Raw genomic sequence first — 26,415 nt, 5'->3', positions numbered from 1 at the left:
ACTTCAGGGCTCCCTGACTTGCTTGGAGTGACGTAACATCTGGAGTGCAGTTATTTCATTTAATATAGGATTTTATCATCTAGAAGTGAATATCTGGATCATAAATGACCACTAGTCTCGCTAATACTTTACCCCTCAACTAACCCTGCCTGTATGGATCATTGAAGGTAAATCATTACCTAGATTATACCTTATTTAAATCTAGACTAAAGGAGTATGTGTTTATATTGATTGTTTTCCCCAAAATAACATGGCTCCAGTTATTTGTAAACCTCCATTTTAATAACTTAATTTTAAAATCGGTCTTTTAAATATTTTAGTAGACGATTTTCAAAGAGGTTTAGATTTAGAGAAAAATTGAGAATATAGATAATTTCCATATATCCCTCACACACATGGAAATTTGTTACAATTAGTTAGGCAGTATTAAAATTAACTAACACTTGAAATTATTCATATTTCTTTACTTTTTACATAATGTACTTTTTCTCTCATGGGATAAACAATACCTTGTGTTTACCTGCCATGTCTCCTTAGTCTCTTGGTTGTTTGTCAGACTTTCCTTGCTTTTGCGGACTTTTAATAGTTTTGAAGATTAGTGGTTAGGGATAACGTGAAATGGCTTTCTATTGGTACTTGTCTGATTCTGTCCTCATGATGAGAATGGGGTTATGGATTATTTTGGAGGGAGATTATAGATATAAGGTGTCACATTCATCACATCGTATGAAAGACATATATTATTGTCATGTTTTCTGACGGTTGATGTTAACCTTGAGCACCTCACTCGTGAGTTTTGACAGGTTTCTCCATTGCTACCACTTCACAAACACTGTTCATGGTAAGTTTTCCATTATTCTTCTAAAGTTAATGAATACTTTTCAGTCCTCAATGTAAGATGGTGTCACATGATTTTGATACACGTGTTTCCCTCTGTAAAACACTTTTCCATTTGGACTCATTGGCATACATCCTTAACACTTTTATTGCTTCCTTTACAGGCTATTTCTGGGGATTCAACTGTACCCTATTTTAATGTTCAGGGTTTTTAGCGTACTTATATTATTTTCTTTACTTAGTCAAGTCATCCACCCTCACGACCTCAAACACCATGTTTATGACCATGATTTGCAAATTCATTATCAGCTACTTCATACATATATCAAACCCCAGGCTGGATATCTTGGGAAGGGACGCCTGGGTGGCTTAGTCAGTTAAGTCATTCTGGCTCGGGTCATGATCTTGGGGTCATGAGATTAAGCCCTGTGTCGAGGGCTTAAGATTCTCTCTCTCTCTCTCCCCCTTGCCCACCCCAATAAAAAAAAATGTGTCTTAGGCAGACAACATAAATAAAAAAGAATATTTCTAAAACAAGTCCCATTCACCAACAACTTCCTTATAATGGGACATAGTTATAGGACCTCTATAGCTTTCATTTCAAAAACCTAAACAGGATTGGCATCTCCATTTCTCTTATCCCTCACAGTCAATCAATCACCAAGCTTATGATTCCATCTATTAAATATATCTCATATGCACCCACTTTTTGCACCTCCTGGAGCGGACCTGTGTTCAATCACTACTGTATCCTTTTATTAAGACGCCTTATCTAATCTTCTGCTGTCAACTCTTCTCCTCATCTATTTGGTAGCAGGACTGATGTTCCTAGCATAAATGCTTCATCATTTCAACATTCTAATTGCAATAAATTAGTACTTGCATATTGCCCTAAGGATTAAAACTAAATTGAAATCTCATCTTTTCTAACTTTGTACCTATCTACTATTCAATATTTATACCTGAATTTCATAGTTATTTATTCACCTGGATTTCAAACATTATGGTGTATTCACAGTTTTGTTTTTCTCTTTGTTTTGCCTGAAAATTATTTCTCTTATATTCCTAAGGTCATTTGTCGTCAGTCTTTAAGCCTCAAATACATACCACTTTCTCAGGGGAGTCATCACTCAAACCCTCCATACTAGATTATAGTGCCTGGCAGGCTGTCAGTGCACTCTTCATTTCTGCATGACATTTATCAGAATAGTTAATACAGATGTATGCTTAATAATTTTTGTCTGTGTCCCCTGTCTTACTGAAGGCAAAGAACTCCTTTGCTCTCTACTGTTTTCTTGTATCTTAGGAGTGCCGAGCACTGTGTCTGAATCACTGGGAATACTTACTCAACTCCATAGTATCAATGGGTATTTACCAATGTTCCAGAAACATCTCAAACTCCATGTGTTCACCATAGCTTCATTATCTTACCACGTAAATAACACTCCTTCTTTGTCACTAGCTCATCGAACAACATATCATCAACTCAATTTTATCAACCAAAAACTTGGGCATCAACTCTGAAACCACTCTGGTCACCAAGCCATAAAAAGTTATTCAGTGTGCTCATAGATCCTAAATATTATCATAGCCCTTATCTTATTTTGGTTCTTACAATCATTGCTCTAAGTGAGACACCATCATTCCTCAATTGTGCTTTTGTGGTACTTTTTAAACTAAACTATCTTCTTACAGACTTTATAAAGAATCTAAACTGCCATGAAGAAATCCTAATGATAGAATGGTTCAAAACAATGTAAAATGAAAAATTTACGTGCAGTAAGGTCATACCTTCATTGCATGGAGAGACTCTAAGAAATGAATCTTTGGAATACAGGGATTATATATCTTTTTATTCTAAAATTCTTTAGTAGACTTGCATTAGTCACTAATGGGGAAAAAGAAATACAGGTGGGAGAAGGTTTCATAGTTTCAGATGTTTTCGCCTCACCTGTAGGAATGAAAAACTCCAATTTCATTCTATCATATATTTTGATATAATGACCAATTAATTGGATAATCTAAGCAATAGACAGGTTTCCAAAATTTTAGGTGGAAGTGTGTCTAAATGGAATGAAAATATTGATGAACTGAGGGTGACAATTTTCGTATGGTAATCATGCTTGAAGAACATGTCAACAAAAGTCAGAGACACTTATTGTTGTGTCTATGATGCCATAATTATTCTACAACCCACTGGAGAAACCTCTCCTGGAATGTGTATTAGCAAAACTTACTTTTATTTTGTCTCTTGAATTAGAAAGCCTCTTAAGTTCTTTAATACTCAAGTCATCATAAAAGATGATAAAGTTATAGAAATAATGATTCAAATTGTACATTCTTGCACATAAGGGAAGTAGCATTGCTCTTTTGACCTTAAAACATTCCAATGAGAAAATCCAAGGCTTCTACTTCACTTTCAGGGAAAACCACTTCTTCATCCTGCTTCTGATCTGCTGGGTCTTTACGCTGTAGATGATTGGATTCATCAGGGGTGGGAAGAGAATATAGATATTGCCCATAAGGACATGAACGGAGGGTGAGAGATGCTTCCCAAAGCGGTGCACCATGGTGAGGCCAATGATGGGGATGTAGAAGACCAGGACGGCACAGATGTGGGACACGCAGGTCTGCAAGGACTTGAGCCTCTCCTCCCGGGATGCAATTGCCAGCACTGTATGCAAGATGAAAACGTAGGAGATGAGAATGAGCACAGCATCCAACAACAAGGTACAAATGACCAGAGCCAGGGCGTAGAAGCTGTTGAAGCGGATGTCAGAGCAGGCCAGTCGCAGTAGGTCCTGGTGCAGACAGAAAGAGTGGGAGAGGATGTGGGGGCGGCAGTAATGGAAGAACTTCAGGCGAATGATGACGGGGAGAATGGACAATGCACTTCTCATCAAAATGGCCCCCATGACATGACTGATCCTACTGTTGGTCAGGATGGATGTGTAGCGCAGAGGATTACAGATTGCAGTGAAGCGATCAAAGGCCATGGCCAGAAGGACTCCAGACTCCGTGCCAGAGAGACTATGGACAAAGTAAGTCTGTGAAATACAGGCATCCAGACCAATCTCCTGGCTGAGCCCCCACAGGATCCCCAGCACCGTGTGCACTGTGGACAGCCCCATGCACAGGTCAGTGAGGGCCAGCATGGCCAGGAAGTAGAACATGGGCTGGTGCAGGCTCGGCTCCGTCCGGATCACATGCAGCACCAGGCAGTTTCCCAGGAAGACCATGGCATAGATGGAGGAGAAGGGAATTGAAAGCCAGGGATAGTACTGGTCTAGGCCAGGGAACCCCATGAGAATGAATATCGAGGTATTGAGAATGGAAGCAGAAGCAGCAGACATGATCATGTGAAGATAATTTTCCAGAGAAGGTCGATATTACTGACCAGTTCTGTCCAGCCGTCCACTGTGTGTGAGCGCAGTGGAGAATGCACAGCCCCTCACATTGTAGCACGGGCAAAGCACGTGGTGGAATCCCAGCGCAGCTCCAGTCTGCAGGAGAAGCCACAGCTCAAGACGATTTCCCAGGGAAGCTCCTTGGTAGCAGGTCTCAGTTGTAGAAGCAAATCACTGTCCTGACCATCTGGGGCAGATTAGATCATTAACTTCATTCTGTCTTAGTCCCTCTGAGCCACTTGCAGGACACACAGCAGGTGACAGTGGCTAAAGCTCTTGAGAGCACAGGGCTGTTCCTTCTGTGCTGCTCCTGAGGAAGCCCCCAAACACTGTCTTGTCACCAGAGCTTGTGGCCCAGGGACTCAGAAGGCTCAGACTTATGAGGAAGGAATGAAGAGGATTGTTGGGCCAGGTGGACCCGGGCTCTTGGGAGGCCACTATTCCCACCTGGTGGCTGATGCAAGTGAGAGATTTCACTTGGTCACTGAAGGCCACAGGTCCCTGGGACTGAGAGGTTTGGGTAAATGGCGGCCTTTTCTGGGATCCACAAATCTTTTCAGTAGGGAGACTCACCACACTGAGTGAAATTTCAATACCTACTCAGAAGGAGAAGGTGAGAATTAAACACCCAAGGGGAAAAGACAGTATCAGAGTTCTCAAGAATTTTAGTCTCTGTTTCTGTCTGAAATCAAGAAAAATATTCATGTAAGACTTATTTTCCTCCAATTTTCCTTTTATTGTTGCCTGAATGCCTCAGTACATATTTCTCCCTTTCCAGAACCCCTGAGAAATGAGTCTCCTTTTTCCCCAGCGTAATATAAAGAGCCATATTTAAAAAGGTTTTGAAGAAATTGCTCTAAATATGGCATACAGCATATCGCTTAAAACATTCACTTAATTATTAGTAGGACAAAAGTTAATTATGGACTCATGTATGAAATACTTGAAATATTTTCTTGTCTTCATCTGTTTATAATTATTAAGTGTTATATATGAAATTATAGATAACTAACTATTTTATTCAGATTTCTTTTCTTTTCCCATGGAGATGTTTTCAGTGAGTACATTATATGGAAAAGTTCCAAGTGGAGCACAAGGAGTATTTTTTCCTGAAGCACTTGAGGATAAGTTTTCTACCTGATAATCCTTTACTCCCCAAATTTTACTGGATGTTTTCTACAAACAAGGATATTCTCCTACATGACCATAGTACAACCATCAACAGAAAATAACATTGACACAGTACTACCATTACATTTTCAGAGATCATGTAACTTTTCTCAATTGTACCATTAATGTGATTTGTACTAAAAAAGACTCCAGTTCAGAATCATGTGTGTGCATTAGTAGTGCTGTCCTGAATTTCTGCCAGTGGCTCTTGATTTGGAGTCATGTAATTTACCTTTTGTACAGTTTCTTTCTTTCTCTCTTTCTTTCTTTCTTTCTTTCTTTCTTTCTTTCTTTCTTTCTTTCTTCTTTCTTTTTTTCTTTCTTTCTTTCTTCTTCTTCCTTCCTTCCTTCCTTCCTTCCTTCCTTCCTTCCTTCCTTCCTTCCTTCCTCTCATTCTTTGTTTTCCTAGGATTTTACTACTACGACTTCTTGCACTTGAAATATTTGTCAAATTCGTATCTTATTTAAAATACCAGCTCTGGCCGGTGATGGGTACTAAGGAGGGCACGTATTGCATGGTGCACTGGGTGTTATACACAAGTAATGAATCATCGAACTTTACATCAAAAACCAGGGATGGTGACTAATATAACAAAATAATGGTGACTAAGTATGGTGACTAATATAACAAAATAAAAATTATAAAAATAAAAAAGAATTAAATCTAAATAAAAATCTCATCTTTCCTAACATTGTTCCTATTTTTCAACTTTTATGCTTGAATTTCATAATAATCAGTTCACCTGTTTTTCATACAGTCGAATGTATTCTAAACTTTTTTTCTCATCAGTTTGCTCCCAAATCCCTTTTTTTTTTTACATTCGTCATTACTTACTCTCAATCGTCGCGCCTCACTGTTCTCAGAGGAGTCACTACCCAGATCCTCTGTACCAGATTAGAGTTCCCGGTTAGGCTGTCAGTGTACTCTTCGTCTGACTAATGCCGTTTATTTTAGTTTTTAATGTATGGTTAATGATGGTTAATAACTTGTGTCTGTGTCCCCGTTACACTGAAGGCAAAGTACTCTTTCTGCTCTCCTTGTTTTCCTGTACCTGAGCGGTGACTAGCACTGTGTTCAAAACACCGGGGGTACTTATTCAAGATTTCCAATGGTTATTTATCAACGTTCCACAGATACGTAAAACGCAATGTGTTCAAGGCAGGTTCCACGAACTCCATGTGTAAAAAATACTCTTCCTTTGTCACTGTCTCATTGAACAACACCCCACCAACCTGATTTCCCAAACCAGAAACTTGAGCGTCAACTAGGAAACTACTCTGTGCACCAGGCACACGCGGTTATTAAGTGTGCTCCTAGATCCTAAATTTCATCATATCCCTCATCTTACTTCCATTTTCACGATCACTGCTCTAAGACAGGCACCATCAGTCCTCAATCATGCTCTTGCAAGAGTTTCTAAACTCTTCTTTATAGACTTCAGAAAGAATATAAATGCCACGAAGAAATCCTAATGACAGAAAAGGACAAAAAGTGTAAAGTGAAAAATTTATATGCAAGAAGGTCGTATCATTAAAGCATGGGTACTAATTAAGAACAAAATCTTTTAGACAGTATTATAGTACTTTCGGGTACACAATATAATGATTCAATAATAAAAAACAAAATCTTTGGAGTAGAAGGATTATATATATTTTCTAAGATTTTATTTATTTGTCACAGAGAGAGAGAAAGAGCACAAGCAGGGAGAACAGGAGGCAGAAGGAGAAGCAGGCTCTCTGCTGAGCAAGGAGCCTGCTGTGGGACTCGATCCCAGGACCCTGGCATCATGACCTGAGCCAAAGGCAGACACTTAACCGACTGAGCCACCCAGGCATCCCAGAGGATTATATATCTTTTTACTCTATACATCCTCTAATGAATCTGTATTAACACTCTAATGGGGAAAAAATAATAAAGGGGGAGAAAGGCTCAGTATCATAGATTCTGTTGCCTCTCACCTCACCCGTAGGAAGGAGAACACAGTATCACTGTATTATATTTTACTATAAGGGCTGTTACGTGAATAATCTAAGCAATAGATATGCTACCAGAATTTTAGGTAGAGGTCTGTCTAAATGAAATGAAAATATTGATGAACTGACGGTCATAATCTTCGTGTGACAACCATGCTTTAAGAACATGTCAGTAAGATGTAAACACAGGTGTTCTCATGCCCATAATGGCTATAATTATACTACATCAGACGTTCAGAAATCTTTTCTGGAATGTGTATTGGCAAAAAAAATCCTTCTATTTTGCCTCTTGCTTTAGAAAGCCTCTTAAGTTCTTTAATACTCAAATCCTCATTAAACAACAAAACGTTACAGAAATTATCAGATTACAAGTTGTTACACACATGGAAAGTAGCATTACTCTTTTGACCTTTAAAACATTCCAATGAGAAAATCCAAGGCCTCTACTTCATTTTCAGGGAAAACCACTTCTTCATCCTGCTTCTGATCTGCTGGGTCTTCACGCTGTAGATGATTGGATTCATCAGGGGTGGGAAGAGAATATAGATATTGCCCATAAGGACATGAACGGAAGGTGAGAGATGCTTCCCAAAGCGGTGCACCATGGTGAGGCCAATGATGGGGATGTAGAAGACCAGGACGGCACAGATGTGGGACACGCAGGTCTGCAAGGACTTGAGCCTCTCCTCCCGGGATGCAATTGCCAGCACTGTATGCAAGATAAAAACGTAGGAGATGAGAATGAGCACAGCATCCAACAACAAGGTACAAATGACCAGAGCCAGGGCGTAGAAGCTGTTGAAGCGGATGTCAGAGCAGGCCAGTCGCAGGAGGTCCTGGTGCAGACAGAAAGAGTGGGAGAGGATGTGGGGGCGGCAGTAATGGAAGAACTTCAGGCGAATGATGACGGGGAGAATGGACAACGCACTTCTCATCAAAATGGCCCCCATGACATGACTGACCCTACTGTTGGTCAGGATGGATGTGTAGCGCAGAGGATCACAGATTGCAGTGAAGCGATCAAAGGCCATGGCCAGAAGGACTCCAGACTCTATGAAGGACAGACCATGGATGAAGTAAGTTTGGGCAATGCAGGCATCCCAACTGACTTCTTCGCTGAGCCCCCACAGGACTCCCAGCACCGTGTGCACTGTGGACAGCCCCATGCACAGGTCAGTGAGGGCCAGCATGGCCAGGAAGTAGAACATGGGCTGGTGCAGGCTCGGCTCCGTCCGGATCACATGCAGCACCAGGCAGTTTCCCAGGAAGACCATGGCATAGATGGAGGAGAAGGGAATTGAAAGCCAGGGATAGTACTGGTCTAGGCCAGGGAACCCCGTGAGAATGAATATTGAGGTATTGAGAATGGAAGCAGAAGCAGCAGACATGATCATGTGAAGGTAATTTTCCAGAGAAGGTCGATATTACTGACCAGTTCTGTCCAGCCGTCCACTGTGTGTGAGCGCAGTGGAGAATGCACAGCCCCTCACATTGTAGCACGGGCAAAGCACGTGGTGGAATCCCAGCGCAGCTCCAGTCTGCAGGAGAAGCCACAGCTCAAGACGATTTCCCAGGGAAGCTCCTCGGTAGCAGGTCTCAGTTGTAGAAGCAAATCACTGTCCTGACCATTTGGGGCAGATTAGATCATTAACTTCATTCTGTCTTAGTCCCTCTGAGCCACTTGCAGGACACACAGCAGGTGACAGTGACTAAAGCTCTTGAGAGCACAGGGCTGTTCCTTCTGTGCTGCTCCTGAGGAAGCCCCCGAACACTGTCTTGTCGCCAGAGCTTGTGGCCCAGGGAGTCAGAAGGCTCAGACTTATGAGGAAGGAACGAAGAGGATTGTTGGGCCAGGTGGACCCGGGCTCTTGGGAAGCCACTATTCCCACTTGGTGGCTGATGCAAGTGAGTGATTCTCCCTGGTCACTGCAGGCTAGTAGTTTGGGTCCTCGGGACTCAGAAGAATGGGTAAATGGCAACATTTTCTGGGGTCCACAGATCTTTACAGGGAGGGATACTCACCGCATTCACTGCAATTTCAATACCTATTCAGAACGAGAAGACAAGTAACCACCCAAGGGGAAAAGGTGTATTAGTGTTCCAAATAAGTTTTATTCTCCATATGTGTCTGAATCAACACAATGTTTATCTAAGGCGTATATATTTTTACACCATATTTTATTTTTATTTTTCACTGAATTCTTCAGTAAACATTTCTCCTTTTCTTAACCCCTAAGAAAGGGTAGCCATTTTGAAATATCCCTAGAGGTCTCTTCATAACACAAATCAGTCATTTGGAGGAAAAAGACTGCCATGACCTTATCCCCATTGAGGGAAGGGAATTCCTCTTCTCTCTAGCTCCCTCAGACTTCCTGTCTCATCAAAGGGGAAAGGGATCACAGTTCAATAGACTGGGAATGCTGCAGGTAGGGAAGAAAGAAAGGAGCCTGGTGGTAGGCAGAGTGGGAGGAAGACCATTGTAGAAATACCTGTGAGGGTCACAGCTCTAAGAAACATTCCCAGTAATATCAGGTGCACTAAGATTTCATTAGAAGGTCATTGCATGCTTCCTTCCTCCACCCATGTCATGAGCATGCTATGAAGGTGCACGCGGAAGTATGTCTTTCCACAATGTCAGCTTCATTCATTCAGAAAGCAAGTTAAATCACAATTATGAAGCAGGTTCAGGATTCCAAACTCAATGACAATTCACCACGTGATTAAACTTGGCTTCTTACCCAGCACACAGAGCAGAACAGAAGACAAGGCACACAACAAACAAGGTAACAGAAGGGTGCAGGAAGTTAAGAACAAAACATGAAGTCAGTCTGTGGACACTCAACTGAGATAAGTCCTTGGTCTGGTCTGGATCAGCTCTCGGCACTTACTGCTTCTGATGTTCAAGCAGTGAAGGATCTCGGTTCTGTTTGGGGATGGATTGGGCTGAGCCTCTGGGGGCAGCTGTTGCCTTTTTTAAGTGGTCAGACATAGAGGGGTCAGGTCTGAAGAGTCAGTTTGCTGCCAAAATCCTTCCTTTTTAAAAAAATTAATTAATATATGTATTTGTTTTTGCCAGAGAGAGAGAAAGAAGAGAGTGAGCATACAAGCATGGGGAGAGGCAGAGGGAGAAGCAGACTCCCCTCTGAGCAGCGAGCCCAAAGCAGGGCTCCATCCCAGGACCCTGAGACCATGACCTGATCCGAAGGCAGATCCTTAACCCACTGAGTCACCCAGGAGCCCCAAATTCTTCCCTTTTTAAAGGGATTTAATCAGTTTTGGGTCTTGGCAGACCTCCTCTGGTCCTGCTCCTTATCAGTACCAGGGTGTCAGCTGACATTGGTCCCGGCAGTATCCCCCAGAGGCAGTACCTGAACTGCTTGTGTCATTGTTTGACACAGGCTCCTGCTTGACATGAGAGACTCCATTTTGCTCTCTACAACCCACCATCCCTTATCAGCAACCCAACAGAGGTCCAGTAAAATCACAATCGATCGCAACTAAAAGGTCTGTAAAATATAGATTTTTCTCTAAGGAGGAATACATTGGAAAAACTAAAGTCAAAAGGGGAGTAAAGAATGATAAAGAACAAATAAAAAACAATAGTTTCTCATATCTAAGGCTACAAAAAACACAGATCAACTTTCAGCTGCTACAAACCTTCAGTTTGTAAAAAACTCATTAGCTGCAAAGTCCAATAAAGCAAAGCACGGTAAAAGGAGGTATGCTTGTATATTGGTCTGTAATCGCCTTTTCTTGTAAGGTCTTTGTCTGACTTTGGTAGCAGGGTAGTGATGGCTTCATAGAATGAGTAAGGAGACATTCCCTTGGGGCGCCTGGGTGGCACAGCGGTTAAGCGTCTGCCTTCGGCTCAGGGCGTGATCCCGGCGTTATGGGATCGAGCCCCACATCAGGCTCCTCTGCTATGAGCCTGCTTCTTCCTCTCCCGCTCCCCCTGCTTGTGTTCCCTCTCTTGCTGGCTGGCTCTATCTCTGTCAAATAAACAAATAAAATCTTTAAAAAATAAAAAGGAATTGTTCCCTCTTCTTTAGTTTTTGGGAAGAGTTTGAAAAGGAATGGGCAATTTTAATTTTTAAGAGTGTTAGATTCAGATTCAAATTGACCTATTACAAATCCCAGCTGTGCCACTTTTTTTTTTTTTTTTTTAGATTTTATTTATTTATTCATTCGACAGAGATAGAGACAGCCATCGGGAGAGGGAACACAAGCAGGGGGAGTGGGAGAGGAAGAAGCAGGCTCATAGCAGAGGAGCCTGATGTGGGGCTCGAACCCATAACGCGGGGATCACGCCCTGAGCCGAAGGCAGACGCTTAACCGCTGTGCCACCCAGGCGCCCCCAGTTGTGCCACTTTCTAACTATGTGATCAATTATGAAATATCCCTGAGCTTCGGTTTCTCAGCTAAAAATAAGAATTATTAGATTTCTATCATTTGAAAAATACAAGAGATATTTATAAATCACTTAGTACTTTTTTTTGCCATTTCTTTTATTGCTCAATAATTGGTAATTGGCTCTTAAGAGTTTTGTCATATAATTCATGTGACATGCAATTCAGAAATATTTTTATATATTATTCATTATTTAATTTATCTCCATAACAAATCAATCGTTCGTAATTTTTTATATTCCAGGGATAGGGACAGAGCAGTGGCCATATTCTCAAAAGATCTTCCTAGCTGTTCTCTTCCAACCAAATAACTAAAATAAAATTAAAAATGTTTTTGTTGAATGCATTTTCTATTTAAGCACAATTTGAATATTAGCCAAACAAATTTGCTTAATTGAGTTTTAAAGTAATTGCTTTTTTAATAATTTTTAAAAACATTTCCAACGAACAGGTATGTCTTCAATCACCTTATATACTTTCTTTTCCCAGAGTCTAGTTATTATACTCAGCCTTCTAATATTTTATGACCAAGAATGCCTAATGGATCTTAAAATATGAAATTTCAGACTTGTCCTGTGCCTATGTGAAGGTGGAGAGAAGGAGAAAAATAAAAGTTTTGCAAAGCAAGTATTCTACTTATTGGGAAAACAGCCAGTTTGTCTCAGGCTACAGAGTGGATAAATATTTACTCTCTTGTCTAGTAGTCCTGTACGGCTCTTTCTGCTCTCATCCTCCATCTGCTTTCTTACAATGAGTGTCTTACCGCACACCTTCCAGAAGGATAACAAAAAATCTCAGCTGTTGACTATGGACTCTGGGAAACAAACTGAGGGTTTCAGAGGGGAGGGGGGTGGGGGATGGGCTAGCCCGGCGATGGGTATCAGGGAAGGCACATATTGCATGGAGCCCTGGGTGTTATATGCAAATAATGAATCATGGAACACTACATCAAAAACTAAGGATGTACTGTATGGTGACTAACATAACATAATAAAAAATTAAAAAAAAAAAAATCTTAGCTGTTTCCTTACTTGTTAGCTTGGGCAGGTCTTGTCAATGTGTCTTGGGTTCTCTTTGCTACTTTTGTAACGAATTCAGAAGCAAAGAGAATCTTTGCTAATTCTCAATCCACCCGGAGGGAATTATCTGAAAACTTTTTGCAATGTATGTCTGAGGGAAATCTAAGTATCTGCACCATACGTATCTACTGTTGTTGCTATGTGGAGAGAGAGAGAGAGAGAGAGAGAGAGAGATCCAAATCATTCTGTTCCTCACATGATCTCACTTCTCTGCCTCCCAGTTTCAGTCTCAATAATGACTAATCACCCCAAATCACACAGTCCATGCACGTTACCATTAGGCAATTTGTGGTTGTATTTAAGAGATTTGAATAATGAAATTTTTCTTTGGTCTCCCCGTTGTCCAGCTATTTGGCTGTAGAAATTTAGCTTCTGAGAATCTTTTTTCCGCATGGCTAAGAGGACCTTTAGCTATTGGACCAGTAACGAGGCCCTACAGGCAGGGAGGGACAGTTCTATGGATAGGATTCTACAATTCAGGGTAGAGTGCTGATCCAGGGAACAATTACCCCCATCCCATGACTACTACTACTTTTGCATTTGAAATAGTTGAAAAGAGCTTATTTAAACTGTTATGAGCCTTCTGAAAGAACAATCTCTCTACTCCTTTATCCTTCTCTGAGTCCATTTAAAACTAAATACTTTCTCATTTTCTCTTGTTCTTGGTTTCCCTATGGTTTTATTCTCTGACCACCGCTCATTCTTTCTTACCTTTAAATCCTTGGACAGTAAACTCCATGTCATTGTTTTAACTATCACCAGTATACTAATTATTAACACATTATTAAAGCTCTGATCTCTTTCTTCAGTTTCAGAACTATATAGTTATTTGTTGTACATAATTGTTAAATTACCTACAGAAAACTCACATTTAACATATACAGAATTGAGTTCTTCATCTTCTTATCCATCTTTATTTATAGTGCCAGGAAAATGTGCCATCATATATCCAGTCATTAAAATCAGAAAAAAAAAAAAAAAAGTCTAAATTGAGATAGATTGTGGAAACAGGCATATTCAGCAACTAAATGTAGTGATTAGTGATTCTGCATTGATTTAGCACTATTAATTATGGCAATTATAGCCAGACGGAAAGGTAGATATCCTTAAGGAACAAATTTTTTGTTTATACTAAACATGTACTGTGGATGTTTTCCTAGAACATGCCATTCAAAGAAATACCTTCTGTTTTGGGCTTCTCATTCAGATTTTGTTTCATCATTATGAATTCCAATTATAGTATATATTGTAGTGTGTCTACTGGTATTTCAGGATAAGTAAATGGTTTGAGACTATTTAGTCCTTGGTCTGCTAATCTTTCTTTTAGTTATATTAGATTTTTCAAAATTGTAATTTTTTCCCCTGTATTTTGTGTCACAATATCCATCCGCTTGCTACTTCTGTCCCCCACTACATCTCTGTTTTCCTTTTAATCCGAGATAAGTGAGGATGCTGAAAGGGAAGTTTTTATCAAGCGTATACAAGGAAATAGCCACTGCATTCAGCACAAGAGCTAAAGCAATAAAATTCACCTATTTTATTTTCAAAGTATCTTTCGTTTATAGTTGTGCTCAAGACTGATGAGATTTTTAGGAAAAAAAAACATAGCTAAGAGAATACTGCCTGAAATTTTTTTTCATTCTTGTTATTTAAAAATATGTGTTGGTAACTCTGGCCAGAGATATTTGGAGTTAGGAGCTAGATAAGCTTACTGTTTTTAAAATTTATATTGAAAAGATGAGAAAAACATCAAAATCCTGGAATACTATAAAAGAGAAATTAAGAAGTCTTCATAGGCTTGGTTCTCACATATCTGGAATTGCATTCATTGTTTATGAACAATTCATCCTTGCAAGTGATGCGGGCTGGCTGGGTTCTAGAACCCAGAGAGGGGTCCCATGGGATCAGCCAAAAGGGGTCCTTCGCTTCATGCAGGACAGAAGTCCAATGGGAGCTGAGAGGAAGTGAGACTGAGTTTATTGAAGACACATAGAGAGTGCAGATATAGACTTCCAGAGCTTCTGGAAGACACTTTTATTCTTTTATTCTGCAAAAACTAACAAAATACCTAATATATAGAAAGGGCTACATTCAGGAAAGGGGATGCAGTGGTTTACAAGAGAGAAGGAATGCCTCTCCTCATGAGGATTATTTTTAGTGGGGATTTTTCAAAATGCTTCTAGCATCACTGAATTCTAAGTATAGCCATCACCCTACTTGCCAAAAATTATTTTTCCTAAACTCTGAGGCAAAGCACTATGGGCATTTTTATACATTTGTAAGGTCTCTAAGTTATTCTTTCAGGTTCCTTTTCCATTTAGATCCGCAGTCCCCTTCATGAGCCTTAAATATTATGAGCCTTTCCTCTAAAACGGAGGCTACGTCTTAGTTCTATTTCTATTTATAGGGTCAGTCATAGTATATTTAACAGGGTAAGTATTCAGTGAAATTGCATAATGAGAAATAAATGAGAATGTGGTTATTTCTTCCCATGAGTGAGAACTTCATATGATGAGATGCTGTCTCCTTGTTACATGCTTCTCACTATGGGTCTTTCTGTGAAATGGCTCGTTAAACACCTATGACCAAAGTCTCTCATGTCCTTTCTCTCTCTACCAAAGACCGACTGAGCCTAAGCGTCTCTGATGCCAGCCCCACGCAACCGGAGGAAGCGGAGCATCCTCAGCCGCATCTGCTTGGTCTTAATGGTGTACACCACCGGGTTGAGCGCTGGAGGTATGAGAAAGTGAAGATAGGAGAGCAGCCCTGCGCTGGAAGGGGAAGCCCGCCTCCCGGATCTGTGGAGCATGGACAGGCCGATCATAGGCGTGTAGAAGAGCAGCACGGCACAGATGTGGGAGACACACGTGTTGAGGGCTTTGAGGCGCTCAGCCTTGGAGGCAACGGACAGCACTGTGTGAAGGATCAGCGCGTAGGAGAGAACAATGAGCACGGAGTCCAACCCCAGTGTGGAGAGCACTACAAAGAGACCATAGGCACTGTTGATGTGGGTGTCTGCACAGGCCAGCTTCATGACATCCGGGTGCAGGCAGTAGGAGTGGGAAAGCAGGCGCTTCCGGCAGTAAGGCAGCCTCTTCAGCATGACGGGGGCTGGGATGTGGAGCCCGATGCTGCGCACCACGCTGGCCAAGCCCAAGCTGGCCACACGGGGGCTCGTGAGGATGGTGCCATAGCGCAGGGGGTTGCTGATGGCCACAAAACGGTCCAAGGCCATGGTCAGCAGCACGGAGGACTCCATGATGGAGAAGGTGTGGATGAAGAAGAGCTGGACCAGGCACACGTCCAGCGACACCTGCCTGAGACCCAGAATGTAGATGGGGAGCACGGTGGGCAAGGTGGAGGCAGACAGGCCCAGGTCGGTCACCGCCAGCATCGACAGGAAGTAGTACATGGGCTGCTGCAGGGAGGGCTCTGACTTCACCACCCACAGGATCAGGCTGTTCCCCGCCAGAGAGGCCACATACATGGCACACAGAGGGATGGAGAGCCATTTGTGCACAGCCTCAAGGCCTGGGAGGCCTGCTAGGAAGAAGAAGGTACCGGTGTGGTTGGAATCTGACATGGTGGGCACAACTCCAGGCAGAACACAGGCCCTGGAATCAAAGGAGTTGCTTCATCAGACCCTTCTCTAGGAGCCAAGACCTTTCGCTGACTCCCCAAAGTGTTTCCCTGACAGCCATGGCCTTGTGATTTGCGGAGGCATTTCCCTGAGGTCATAGATAAGGAGCCCTTAAACAAAGGTTAGTTTGAATTACTAAAGGAAATGTTGCATTTGTGGGGAGCCTGGCTTGGGAGCCACACAATAAAATTTGTCACAAAATCAGAATTTGAAACGTGGATCTGGAAAGGGTTAGTCCTAACTCTTCAGTATACGTCCTGAGACCTGAACTCTAGGTCCCATGTAGTTAGTGTGACTCATCTGGGAGCAGAGTGCAGGGTCCTCACTTCCTGTCATCTGGGAGCAGAGCACAGGATCCTCACTTCCTGTCATCTGGGAGCAGAGCGCAGGGTCCTCACTTCCTGTCATCTGGGAGCAGAGCACAGGGTCCTCACTTCCTGCCAAGTGTCCCTTCACACTGCCTTTCAGTAGGTAAGGATATTCACTGTGGTGAATATCCGAATTTTGCAGACTGACATCTTCTGTTATAATTAAAGCAATACAAAATAATTCCCTTTGACACGTCAGCCCACCCGTGTGAGCACACAAATACAACTTTATCGCCCACATGGTTTAAAATGTCAAGCTGTGGCTAAAATTTTAGATACCTTTCCAAATATGATTCATTCTCCCATTGAGCTGTGCATGTGGAACATTAAATAGAATGATTCAACTCATAGAAAATGAAACAGTTACCTGGTAGCTTATCTGTAATTATTCAGCATTATACAGATCAACATACAGAGGTCAGAAAAAGATGTTTAAGTGTGAAGGGATCAGAACTTAGATCCACTTATAAAGTGATTTCTGAAAAAAAAAAAAAAAACACACAATAATCTGAGACTACATCTTGGGTCTTGTGTTCTCGCCCTTAAACTTTGGCTCCTGTTTCACTCCCTGCCATCTCAGCTTTCTCCCCATAGTTAACCCATCATGAGTTTCATTTTCTGAGGACCCAGTCAAAGCACTGTCTGGAAACTTTCCCCTTCCCTTCTAATCATAAACAAAAGGAGATTTCTGGAGTTTCCCAGCATCACAAAACCCAAGAATAATGACCAACTTAATTTTTAGGAAATTTTCTTAATTGTCTCTTCAGAGTTTTGTTTTGTTCTGTTTTTTTTCTGATGATACTGATTTTCTCTTCATTTTATCACCTCTTCTCTCAAATGTCTTGGAGAATAATACAATATTCCTCTTTCTTTGAAAAGTAGCTCCACCTAATAATGCATTCGGTCACGTTTTCTTCTGCAGGTAAAAATATGCAAGTGTAATTTATTCCTTTCATATTTCCTTTTAAGTATCTTTCAAAACACTTTCAGATATTCAATTTTAAAGCCTCTGGACCCTTGAAAGTTAGCAGATCAGTTTTTCCAGATTAAGAAACTTAATCCTTAAGAATTCAATTATATAACTTCGCTAAATAAAGGAGGATCTAGGACTGGAAATACTTCTGTCTGACTTTTACTCTGGATATTGTCTCTTGAAGATGAAGACAAAGGCCAGCTATTAACAAACAGATCAAGACATTCACAAGCCTTACCCTTACATCTAAGTAAATAAAAAATCCCCATGAATTTCTAGGTTTCAAAATTTCCAATATGGTGGCCATTTCTGGGTTTCCTCTTATGATCTACTTTGTTTCCTCCAGATTAAATGTCCTCATTTTCACTCAGTAATTAAACCATCTAAGTTGCTCTTCTAGACACAAAAATATAAATAAGAGCCCAATAATAAGGGAAGCATGACGATATTTCAAAGATGTGAACAAAATAAAATAGTATGGAAAGAGAAGGGCGTATGATCTTCAATTCAGAGTTTCGGTGAAATCTCTCTGAAGAGGGGAGAATTGGAGCAGGGCAAAACAAAAAGAAGGAGCAAGACAGTTGGAGATCTGTGGGTGTGTGGTGAGTGAGTTCTGACTGGTAGGGAAAGTATGAAGGTACATCACGAAAAACCTAAAGTTGTTAGCGCACAAGGTAGCTGAGAAATAGGTATCAGTTCAAGCTGGTATTGGGACGGAAATAAGAGAAATAAGATAAAAGAGACAACCTTCCAGAACCAACGCAATTACTTAAGAGAGCTACATTTCACTTGACCGGGGTGGGGAGGTATTGTCTTCCATGGGGGATACAAATCCCGTGGCTCAGACAGTGTGGGCTGGGGCTGGTGGCATCATCAGCACACGACAACTTGTAATAAATACAGATTATTAGGTTTCACCCCCAGCGTACTGAATCAGGATTTCTTGAGCTGAAACCCAGTGCTCGGTGTTTTAACAAACCCTCCGGGTGATTTTGATGCAAACCGAAGCCTGAGATGCATCTTTACGTATAGTACTGTTTTGTAAACAGATGAGCGCAAGGCTGTGGGAAAAGCAGAAGGTGGGAGAGAAGCAAAGGTTATGAGTTAATAAAAAAGGGACACCCATAGACAAAGAGAGAAACCTCGCTCCTGAGGGCTGAACCCCGAGATGGGGCTCGCAAGGATGCTGGGTCACAAACACAGATTCTTTGATTAGGATCTTCCAAGCGATCTTACCGTAAATCATTTAAGACCAAAAAAGCATATGGCAATTATAATAAATAAGGATACTATGTTTTTCCTTATAATTTATTTGAAAAGCACCAAATTGTTAATAAGAAAACCTGTAGTCGGTTAACTGGCGCTGCTATAGGAAGCTGGACAGGCTGTTTCATTTACCCCTCTATACACAGATCCATGAATTTCTAGTCCATTACTGACAGATGGCGCAAACGGGAAATAAGATGGAGAAATGGTTGCGGACATTGCCTGGGAGGAATTGTGTATTCAGATGGAGTGTTTGAGTGCCATCTATGAATTCTTCATCCTATATTCACGCTGCACTGTTTCTTTAACATTTGAGAAAAATCTTTAACATTTCTTTAGCAAACTGAAAGTTCCCTCCCTTTGCCCATGGATTTCAAATGTGGAGATAGAAACACGATGAATGAATGGGCTCACAGTGTGAGCATATTCGGAATTTCTGCCATTATTTCACTCAGCATTTGAGAAAGTGGACTTCCGAGAAAGGCACTCAGGTGCTCAGATATGTGCAGGGTATATTGTATATTGCATTAAGCTGACTGTGCAGAAGAGGAGAGTTTTGTGAGTTTGTGTGTGTGCGTGCAATGGTTTTTCTTAATTTTTTAAGTTTATTTATTTATTTATTTATGAAAGAGAGAGCACAAGCAGAGGGAAGAGGCAGAGGGAAGAGGCAGAGGGAGAAACAGGCTCCCCGCTGAGCAAGGAGCCTGATGTGGGACTCGTCCTGACCTGAGCTGAAGGCAGACTCTCAACCAACTGAGCCAAGCAAGCACCCACGGTTTTTCTTAATTTTTAAGAAAGACCTGTGAAGTGAAGGGATTTTGTGATAAGAAACCGAAGGACATAGGTGAAAAGTCCGGGTACCTGTTTCCGGTCCCGACTTTGGCACAAAACACTGGAAAACAAACAAACATACAAGTGACTTGGGCAAGTTTGGACTAAATCAAGAGCTATTTATCCAAAAGGGTTAAGAACGCACTGTGACCTTCTGTTACAAGAACTCTTCCTTTTGGCTTGCCAGGCGTAAACCTGTGGCCTCATGGAGTAAAGTGGCAAACCGTGTGTGTTTTCTTCTGCAGTCACACTGGGATTCAGATTAACAGCATTAAGAGCCAATGTTCTGCCATGACATTAATAAGAAATAATAAGAGAAAGATTTCATGCTCACAGAGGAGTCTCCTCTCACGATATATATATATATACACACACATATATACATATATATATACATATATATACATATCTATATATGTATGTATGTATCACATCACACTTACATGTATGTACAACGTTGGTTTCACTTTTCCCATTGCCTAAAGAATGGCGATGGGTGAGTTGTACTAAATCTCATACCACTCTATTAGCTTCTCTAATGATAAACTAAGACAGCGGCTGGAAGAGTTCCCAATATTCTGTAAAGCACTTAAAAAATAATCATTGTTAATGTTTAATGTTTAATTTTTCCTAAATTTACTTACTGTGCTCAAAATGCAAGGAGGCTTTTCAAAGATGATTCTTCAAAGATTTAGAATTAATTGCAATTAACCTTGATCACTCTGGATTTATCAGTTCCCATCATCATTCTGTTATCTTTCATCATGCAAAGGGAGCAGACTGCCTTTTCAAACTGTCTTCCCAAACCAGCAACTTTCCATTCCATTCTGTTCCTCAAACTTTTCCTCATCGCAGCCTATCTCCCTTAAGGGGCATAGAATCCATCTGCCTAAGACTTCGGTACACATTTATGAGGCTGCATTTAAGGCGTGGAAGATTTAGGCTGCTGAGCTACCAACTCATCTCCTGATTTCCCATTTATTTGGTTTTATCTATTATGACAGTACATTTGAGGAGTTCTTCAGGAAACTTATCTAGGAGTTCCCAGATGGTACCTGAAGATAAAGAGCACTTTTTCTTCCTCTAAATCTTCAATATCGTTCTTTTTCAGGGCCTTAAAACATATTAACTCTATTCTTAGATGAGCACTAATAAGGAACCTTGGCAAATGGCTTCACCCCTTTCCTCTCCAAGCCCCATGTTATTGACTCACCGCAAGGAGATGAGAGCTGAGGACATTTCTCACCCTCCTCCAGGGTACATCCCTGGATAGCATCCCTTGATGAAGATAATAGGCAGCATGGGCTTTGGGGCAGCAAATGGGTTTAACCATGTCACTGCCAAAGAAGTTTTGCAATGGGCTGTAAAGAAACTCCATCCTGATTGGAATCCTTTGGTCCTGTCCAGTCTGTCTCAGTTACTGAGTCTTCTTATATTATGATTAAAAAGTAATTGGCTGTTGAGAGTCGAAGCTTCAACATCAAAAAGACCTGAGTTGAATGTCTCAATTTCCTCTCCTGTGAAATTGGAATAGTGAAAGAAATTAATGCACAATGTTGCTGTGAGGATTAAGTCAGGCACTCCATTAAAAAGACCGATAATCATGTTTGTCAATACTCAAATAATTACCTATTATTTTATTATTATATCATAATAACATTGTGAGTATTTAATATAATAATATATGCAAATCACTTACTGTCATTCCTTAAAAAAGCACACATTAAGCACTTAATTAGCTTAGTGATGATGATGTTGGTGTACATACGAGTGCAACAAAGAAACTTTCTACTGTCGCAACAGAAATAATAAGAGTCCAATAAAATGAAGGACTTTACGACTTAGGGGAAAATAGAAATAGAAAATAAATGGAAATAAACAGAGTAGAAATCATACGTTTAGCCACAGCGTTGTATTGAAAACCCAGGCAGACGATTCATACTTCCTCAAAGGAATGTTTTGTAAATTTCTTTGTTTCACCATACAGGTGCAAAACAAAAAAGCTCAGCTCTTGTAAGCACACACATTTGTCAAAACTTTGAGAATGAATGCAAGAAAATAGGGAGGCCCCAAAACTTTCAGCCTCAATGTTATATGTCATAAAGAAGAAATGGATGTTGAACGTATTCCAACAGATAAACAACTCTAACCCTGGGCAAGATAGATATAAAAGAGATCAGATATTGAAAAGCAGACAGTGCAGAGCTCTGATTCCTTGTGATAAAGGAAACAAGATGTGAACTCCATATCCATCCAGGCTTTCTGCCAGACTGCACTTTAAAAACTCAGACAAGGGGCGCCTGGGTGGCACAGCGGTTAAGCGTTTGCCTTCGGCTCAGGGCGTGATCTCGGCGTTCTGGGATCGAGCCCCACATCAGGCTCCTCCGCTATGAGCCTGCTTCTTCCTCTCCCACTCCCCCTGCTTGTGTTCCCTCTCTCGCTGGCTGTCTCTCTCTCTGTCGAATAAATAAATAAAATCTAAATAAATAAATAAATAAATAAATAAATAAATAAATAAATATAAAAACTCAGACAAGGAAGTTGAATGCAATTTGAGGGCAGCTCTCTCCTTAATGGAGGGAGAAAAGACAGAAGTGATTTTAGAGGCTGTGAGGAATCAAAATTTTAGGGGCATCTACTGGACATGAAGAAGTCCTAGAAATCTGCTTAGGTGTCCACTGAAGGTTTTCACCAAGTACTAAGCCGCAGATTCACAGGTCAAGATTCCAAAAGTCTTGGCAGAAAAACATCTCTGAGGCAAAGGGTGGGCTATAAGTTGCCTGGAGATTCTGGAGTTCATTCAGTACTGGGACACACTGGAGGTCCAACAAGGCAGAGTGGACAGAGCCTTTTGAATACCCTGGACATTGACCCAAAACCCTAGAAGGGCCATGCCTTAAGAAGAGAGAGTATGTGGTGTGGTTTCTGATTTCATGAAACTGATTCAATGTCATGTGCTGCTTTGACATCTGAAAGTGGGAGTGTATCGGAAAGCCTAACCATAAGCTTCCCTGGTCTTCTCCAGACATGCCCACATCCAGTGGACAAGGGTCCCCTCCCGGTTAGTTCCCCTATCAATCAAACCAGCTGCACTCCATTCAACTAATGACTTTCACTTCCCTGTAAGCCGATAAAATTATTCAAACAAGGCACTCAAATCGTCCTGTGGGAATGAGAGGGGTGACCCCACCTTGCTGTTACCACAGAACCTGCTTCCCATGGCCCCTTGTTTGTTCACTCTGTCCCCAAGTGCCCCCCGCCCCCGTGTGCCCCTTGCCTGGCATGCCATTTCCTCTTTCCCTAATCGGTGAGTATCTATGGCTAATAAAATGGCTCTCAATCTTATCTTTGCTGTGTCGAGTACCATGCTTCCACCCATTTCGGTAACCCTAGAGTAGAAATCTCTTTCTCACCAACAGGGTGACTAGGAGGCGAGAATACTATAACCAAAGAACAAGGACTAATGAGGCTTAAAAGCAACATGCCAAAACACTAACATGATGCTCTGCTAAATTCACTGTCTGCCGTGTCAAACCAGACTCTCTCTATATAACATAATATGACCCAGATTCCCAATTACATTGCATTTGCAGTACCAATGGGCACATAAAAAAAAAGAGAGAGAAAAGCAGAAAGATAATCAGAATAAAGCAAAACAGGCAATAAAAAGAGATTCCGGATGAACAGAGATTCTGGAATTAGAGGAAAAGAGTTTTAAAACAGTTATGACAAATATGCTTGCACATGTAAAGAAAAACATGGACATAAGCAGTCATGTATATGTATATATGTGTGTATGTATGTGTATATATATGTGTGTGTATGTATGTATATATATATATATATATGTATATAGTCATGTGTGCTTGTGTGTGTGTATACATAATTCAGCACCATGGGGTGCATTCTAGCTTTCTCTCACTTGCTTATTTCTTATTTCTTATCTCTCACATGACTATATTCTTTGTCAAAACTCAGAATCGTAAACCACAAACTGTAAACTTTGCTGCATGTAAATTTAAAAAAGAAAAAAAATATTGGGGGATCCCATAATAGATGGCTGACTATGAAAAAATATCGTAGTTGTATTACAAACGTATGACACAGTCTCACTAAAGGACATGAAGGAACAAGGAGCCGATCTCAGTAACTTCAGAAAATGGTATTTTGACTGGGCATTGTAAGTTTCGTGACCTGGACCTGCACACACACATTGCACTCGATGCGGTAAGTTTGTCCCCAGCAGGAGCGTGGGTTAATCATTTTGAAACTACATTCATGTAGACAAGGGATGAAATGATGAAAAAATCAATTCAACTTCATTCACAGAGCTGGTGAAGATTGGACGCTGTGCCCACCCTTCATGTATCACGGAGCTTGAAAAAATATTGAACTGCCTAATAGTCACATTGGGACACATTTTATTATATCAATCAAGGTCTTTATTTCTTTAAATGTATTTAGAAGTTTTGAAATATTTTATTTGGTTTATATTTTCCAGTGTAACCCACACCTATAGTTATTATACAAATCACAAGAAAAACATTTTGAGTTTATGTATTTGCCTAATTTTCAGAAAGTATACCAAGGGAGGTCCTCTTGAGCTTAATTTTATAAATAAAACTCTAGGTTTTTAGTTGGAGGGCATCTTAGATGTCTTTGAATTCCACTCTTCTAATCTGTTTGTTACATGTTAATGATACTCTCTCAAGATCCTGTCAGTGTCCTCTGTAATAACCCGAGTCTTCTACAGGCTGATATTGATTTTTGCAGAATGAGCAACATGTTTTTTTCTCATTAAACAAGTATCATTTTCAATGGTGTATGTTTAACACATTTCAATACATTTCAATTAGTGTTTTTGAATAATTAATTGATTGATACATCAGATGGAAGCCATATACTCTTCATCTCTGTGACTCAGAGTTTTCCTGGGTGGAACATCTTCCGAATGCGTACTCGAATCTCTTTCGTTTTAGCACTGTAGACAATTGGGTTGAGCACTGGAGGAACAAGAAAGTGCAGATAGGAGAGAAGCATGTATACTTGAGCTGGTAGCTTCTTTTTCCCAAAGCGGTGAATCATTGACAGGCTGACCAATGGGGTATAAAATAGTAATACAGCACAGATGTGGGAAATGCAGGTGTTAAAGGCTTTGAGCCGCTCCGTGTTAGAAGCAATGCTCAATACTGTCCTCAAGATTAGCACATAGGAGAGGAGAATGAGTACAGCATCCAACCCCAGTGTGGAGAGCATGACGAAGAGCCCAAAGCCACTGTTCACAAGAGTACTGGAACTGGCTAGTCTTAAGACATCAGGATGAACACAGTATGAATGAGACAGAACATTCACAGGCTGAAACTGCAGTCTTCCAAGGAGCACAGGCAGGGGCAGGTGGAGAGCAGCACTTCGGGTCACAATGGCCAGCCCAATGGCCCCAATGCGCTTGGTTGTGAGAATGGTGGCATAGCGTAAGGGCTCTCGAATAGCCACACAGCGGTCAAAGGCCATGGCCAAGAGCACAGCTGATTCAATCACTGAAAAAGTATGGATGAAGAAGAGTTGCATAAAGCAGGTTGCAGCTCCCACCTTTCTCTGGCCTAGGAGAAAGACAGCTGCCATTGAAGGCAGTGTAGAAGCTGAGAGGCCCAGGTCAGCCATTGAGAGCATAGACAGGAAGAGGTACATGGGTGTGTGGAGGCTGGGCACGGACTTGACAATGCACATTATGGTGACATTGCCCAACAAAGAGAGAACATAGACAGAGCAGACAGGGATAGCTGTCCAGCAATGAGCGGCCTCCAGTCCCGGGAGATCCATCAGTATGAAGGTGAAGCTGCCGGCATTACTGTTGTTGAGAACTGCCATAATTTTGGGAAGAGCTTGCCCTGGAAAAATTATAAAGAAGGCAAAGAATCATTCTTTCATAGCGTTTTCCTAGCATCTCATCCCACAGCACCCACGGCCTGTGTCTGCCGAGTAATGTCGCTCTCCTCCTGTTCTTACAGAACCGAATCCCTTTCCTTTAGAGATGCCCCTAGAGTACAAATGCTGTCTCTCTTCTCGGAGGTTTGCCCTAGTTTTCAGGGGCTGTTTGTGCCTTTCACACAGAGAAAATACCTTCCCCACTTGAAGATGTTTCAAGGTTTGAAAAATGGAAAGGAAAACTCTGTGGTGAGAGCACAGGATACAGATGCATAAGCTAGATTAGTTTTAATACCAGAAAGTGGGTTCTAAAGAAAACAAGAGAAGGATACTTATATTTAATGGCTGCTTGGGAGTTAGAAAATCAAGAATGTTAATACTGACTCTGGACTCTGATGTCACCGGATATTATCTTTTGCTCTGACAGGGATTTAAAGGTAGTACCTGTGGCAAGAAGACACCAGGAAGGTTTGGCTTGATGTGTATGTCTAATGGATTAAATCCCTTCTCAACCTCTGTTATCACTCTCTGAAAAAATG

General features: G+C 41.1%; 4 protein-coding genes across 4 annotated transcripts; all 4 read right to left on the bottom strand.

Annotated features, from left to right (window-relative positions):
- Window positions 1–3,245: 3,245 nt before the first annotated feature.
- On the bottom strand, window positions 3,246–4,196 carry LOC123782651 (olfactory receptor 51V1-like). The gene has a single exon (XM_045782901.2). It carries the CDS (start codon window positions 4,194–4,196, stop codon window positions 3,246–3,248), a length of 951 nt encoding a protein of 316 aa, XP_045638857.2.
- Window positions 4,197–7,831: 3,635 nt separating this feature from the next.
- Window positions 7,832–8,782, bottom strand: LOC123782652 (olfactory receptor 51V1-like). Its single transcript, XM_045782902.2, has one exon. It carries the CDS (start codon window positions 8,780–8,782, stop codon window positions 7,832–7,834), a length of 951 nt encoding a protein of 316 aa, XP_045638858.1.
- A 6,723-nt stretch (window positions 8,783–15,505) lies between these two features.
- Window positions 15,506–16,459, bottom strand: LOC123782653 (olfactory receptor 51G2-like). The gene has a single exon (XM_045782903.2). It carries the CDS (start codon window positions 16,454–16,456, stop codon window positions 15,506–15,508), a length of 951 nt encoding a protein of 316 aa, XP_045638859.2. The 5' UTR covers window positions 16,457–16,459.
- Window positions 16,460–24,871: 8,412 nt separating this feature from the next.
- On the bottom strand, window positions 24,872–25,819 carry LOC123782654 (olfactory receptor 51G2-like). The gene has a single exon (XM_045782904.2). The coding sequence runs from the start codon at window positions 25,817–25,819 to the stop codon at window positions 24,872–24,874; it is 948 nt and encodes a 315-aa protein (XP_045638860.2).
- Between the last annotated feature and the right edge of the window lie 596 nt (window positions 25,820–26,415).

This window comes from Ursus americanus, chromosome 16, assembly GCF_024610735.1.
Source record: "Ursus americanus isolate L20-20 chromosome 16, mUrsAme1.1.p, whole genome shotgun sequence".
Taxonomy (NCBI): domain Eukaryota; kingdom Metazoa; phylum Chordata; class Mammalia; order Carnivora; family Ursidae; genus Ursus; species Ursus americanus.
This window is presented reverse-complemented; position numbering and strand designations above follow the sequence as displayed.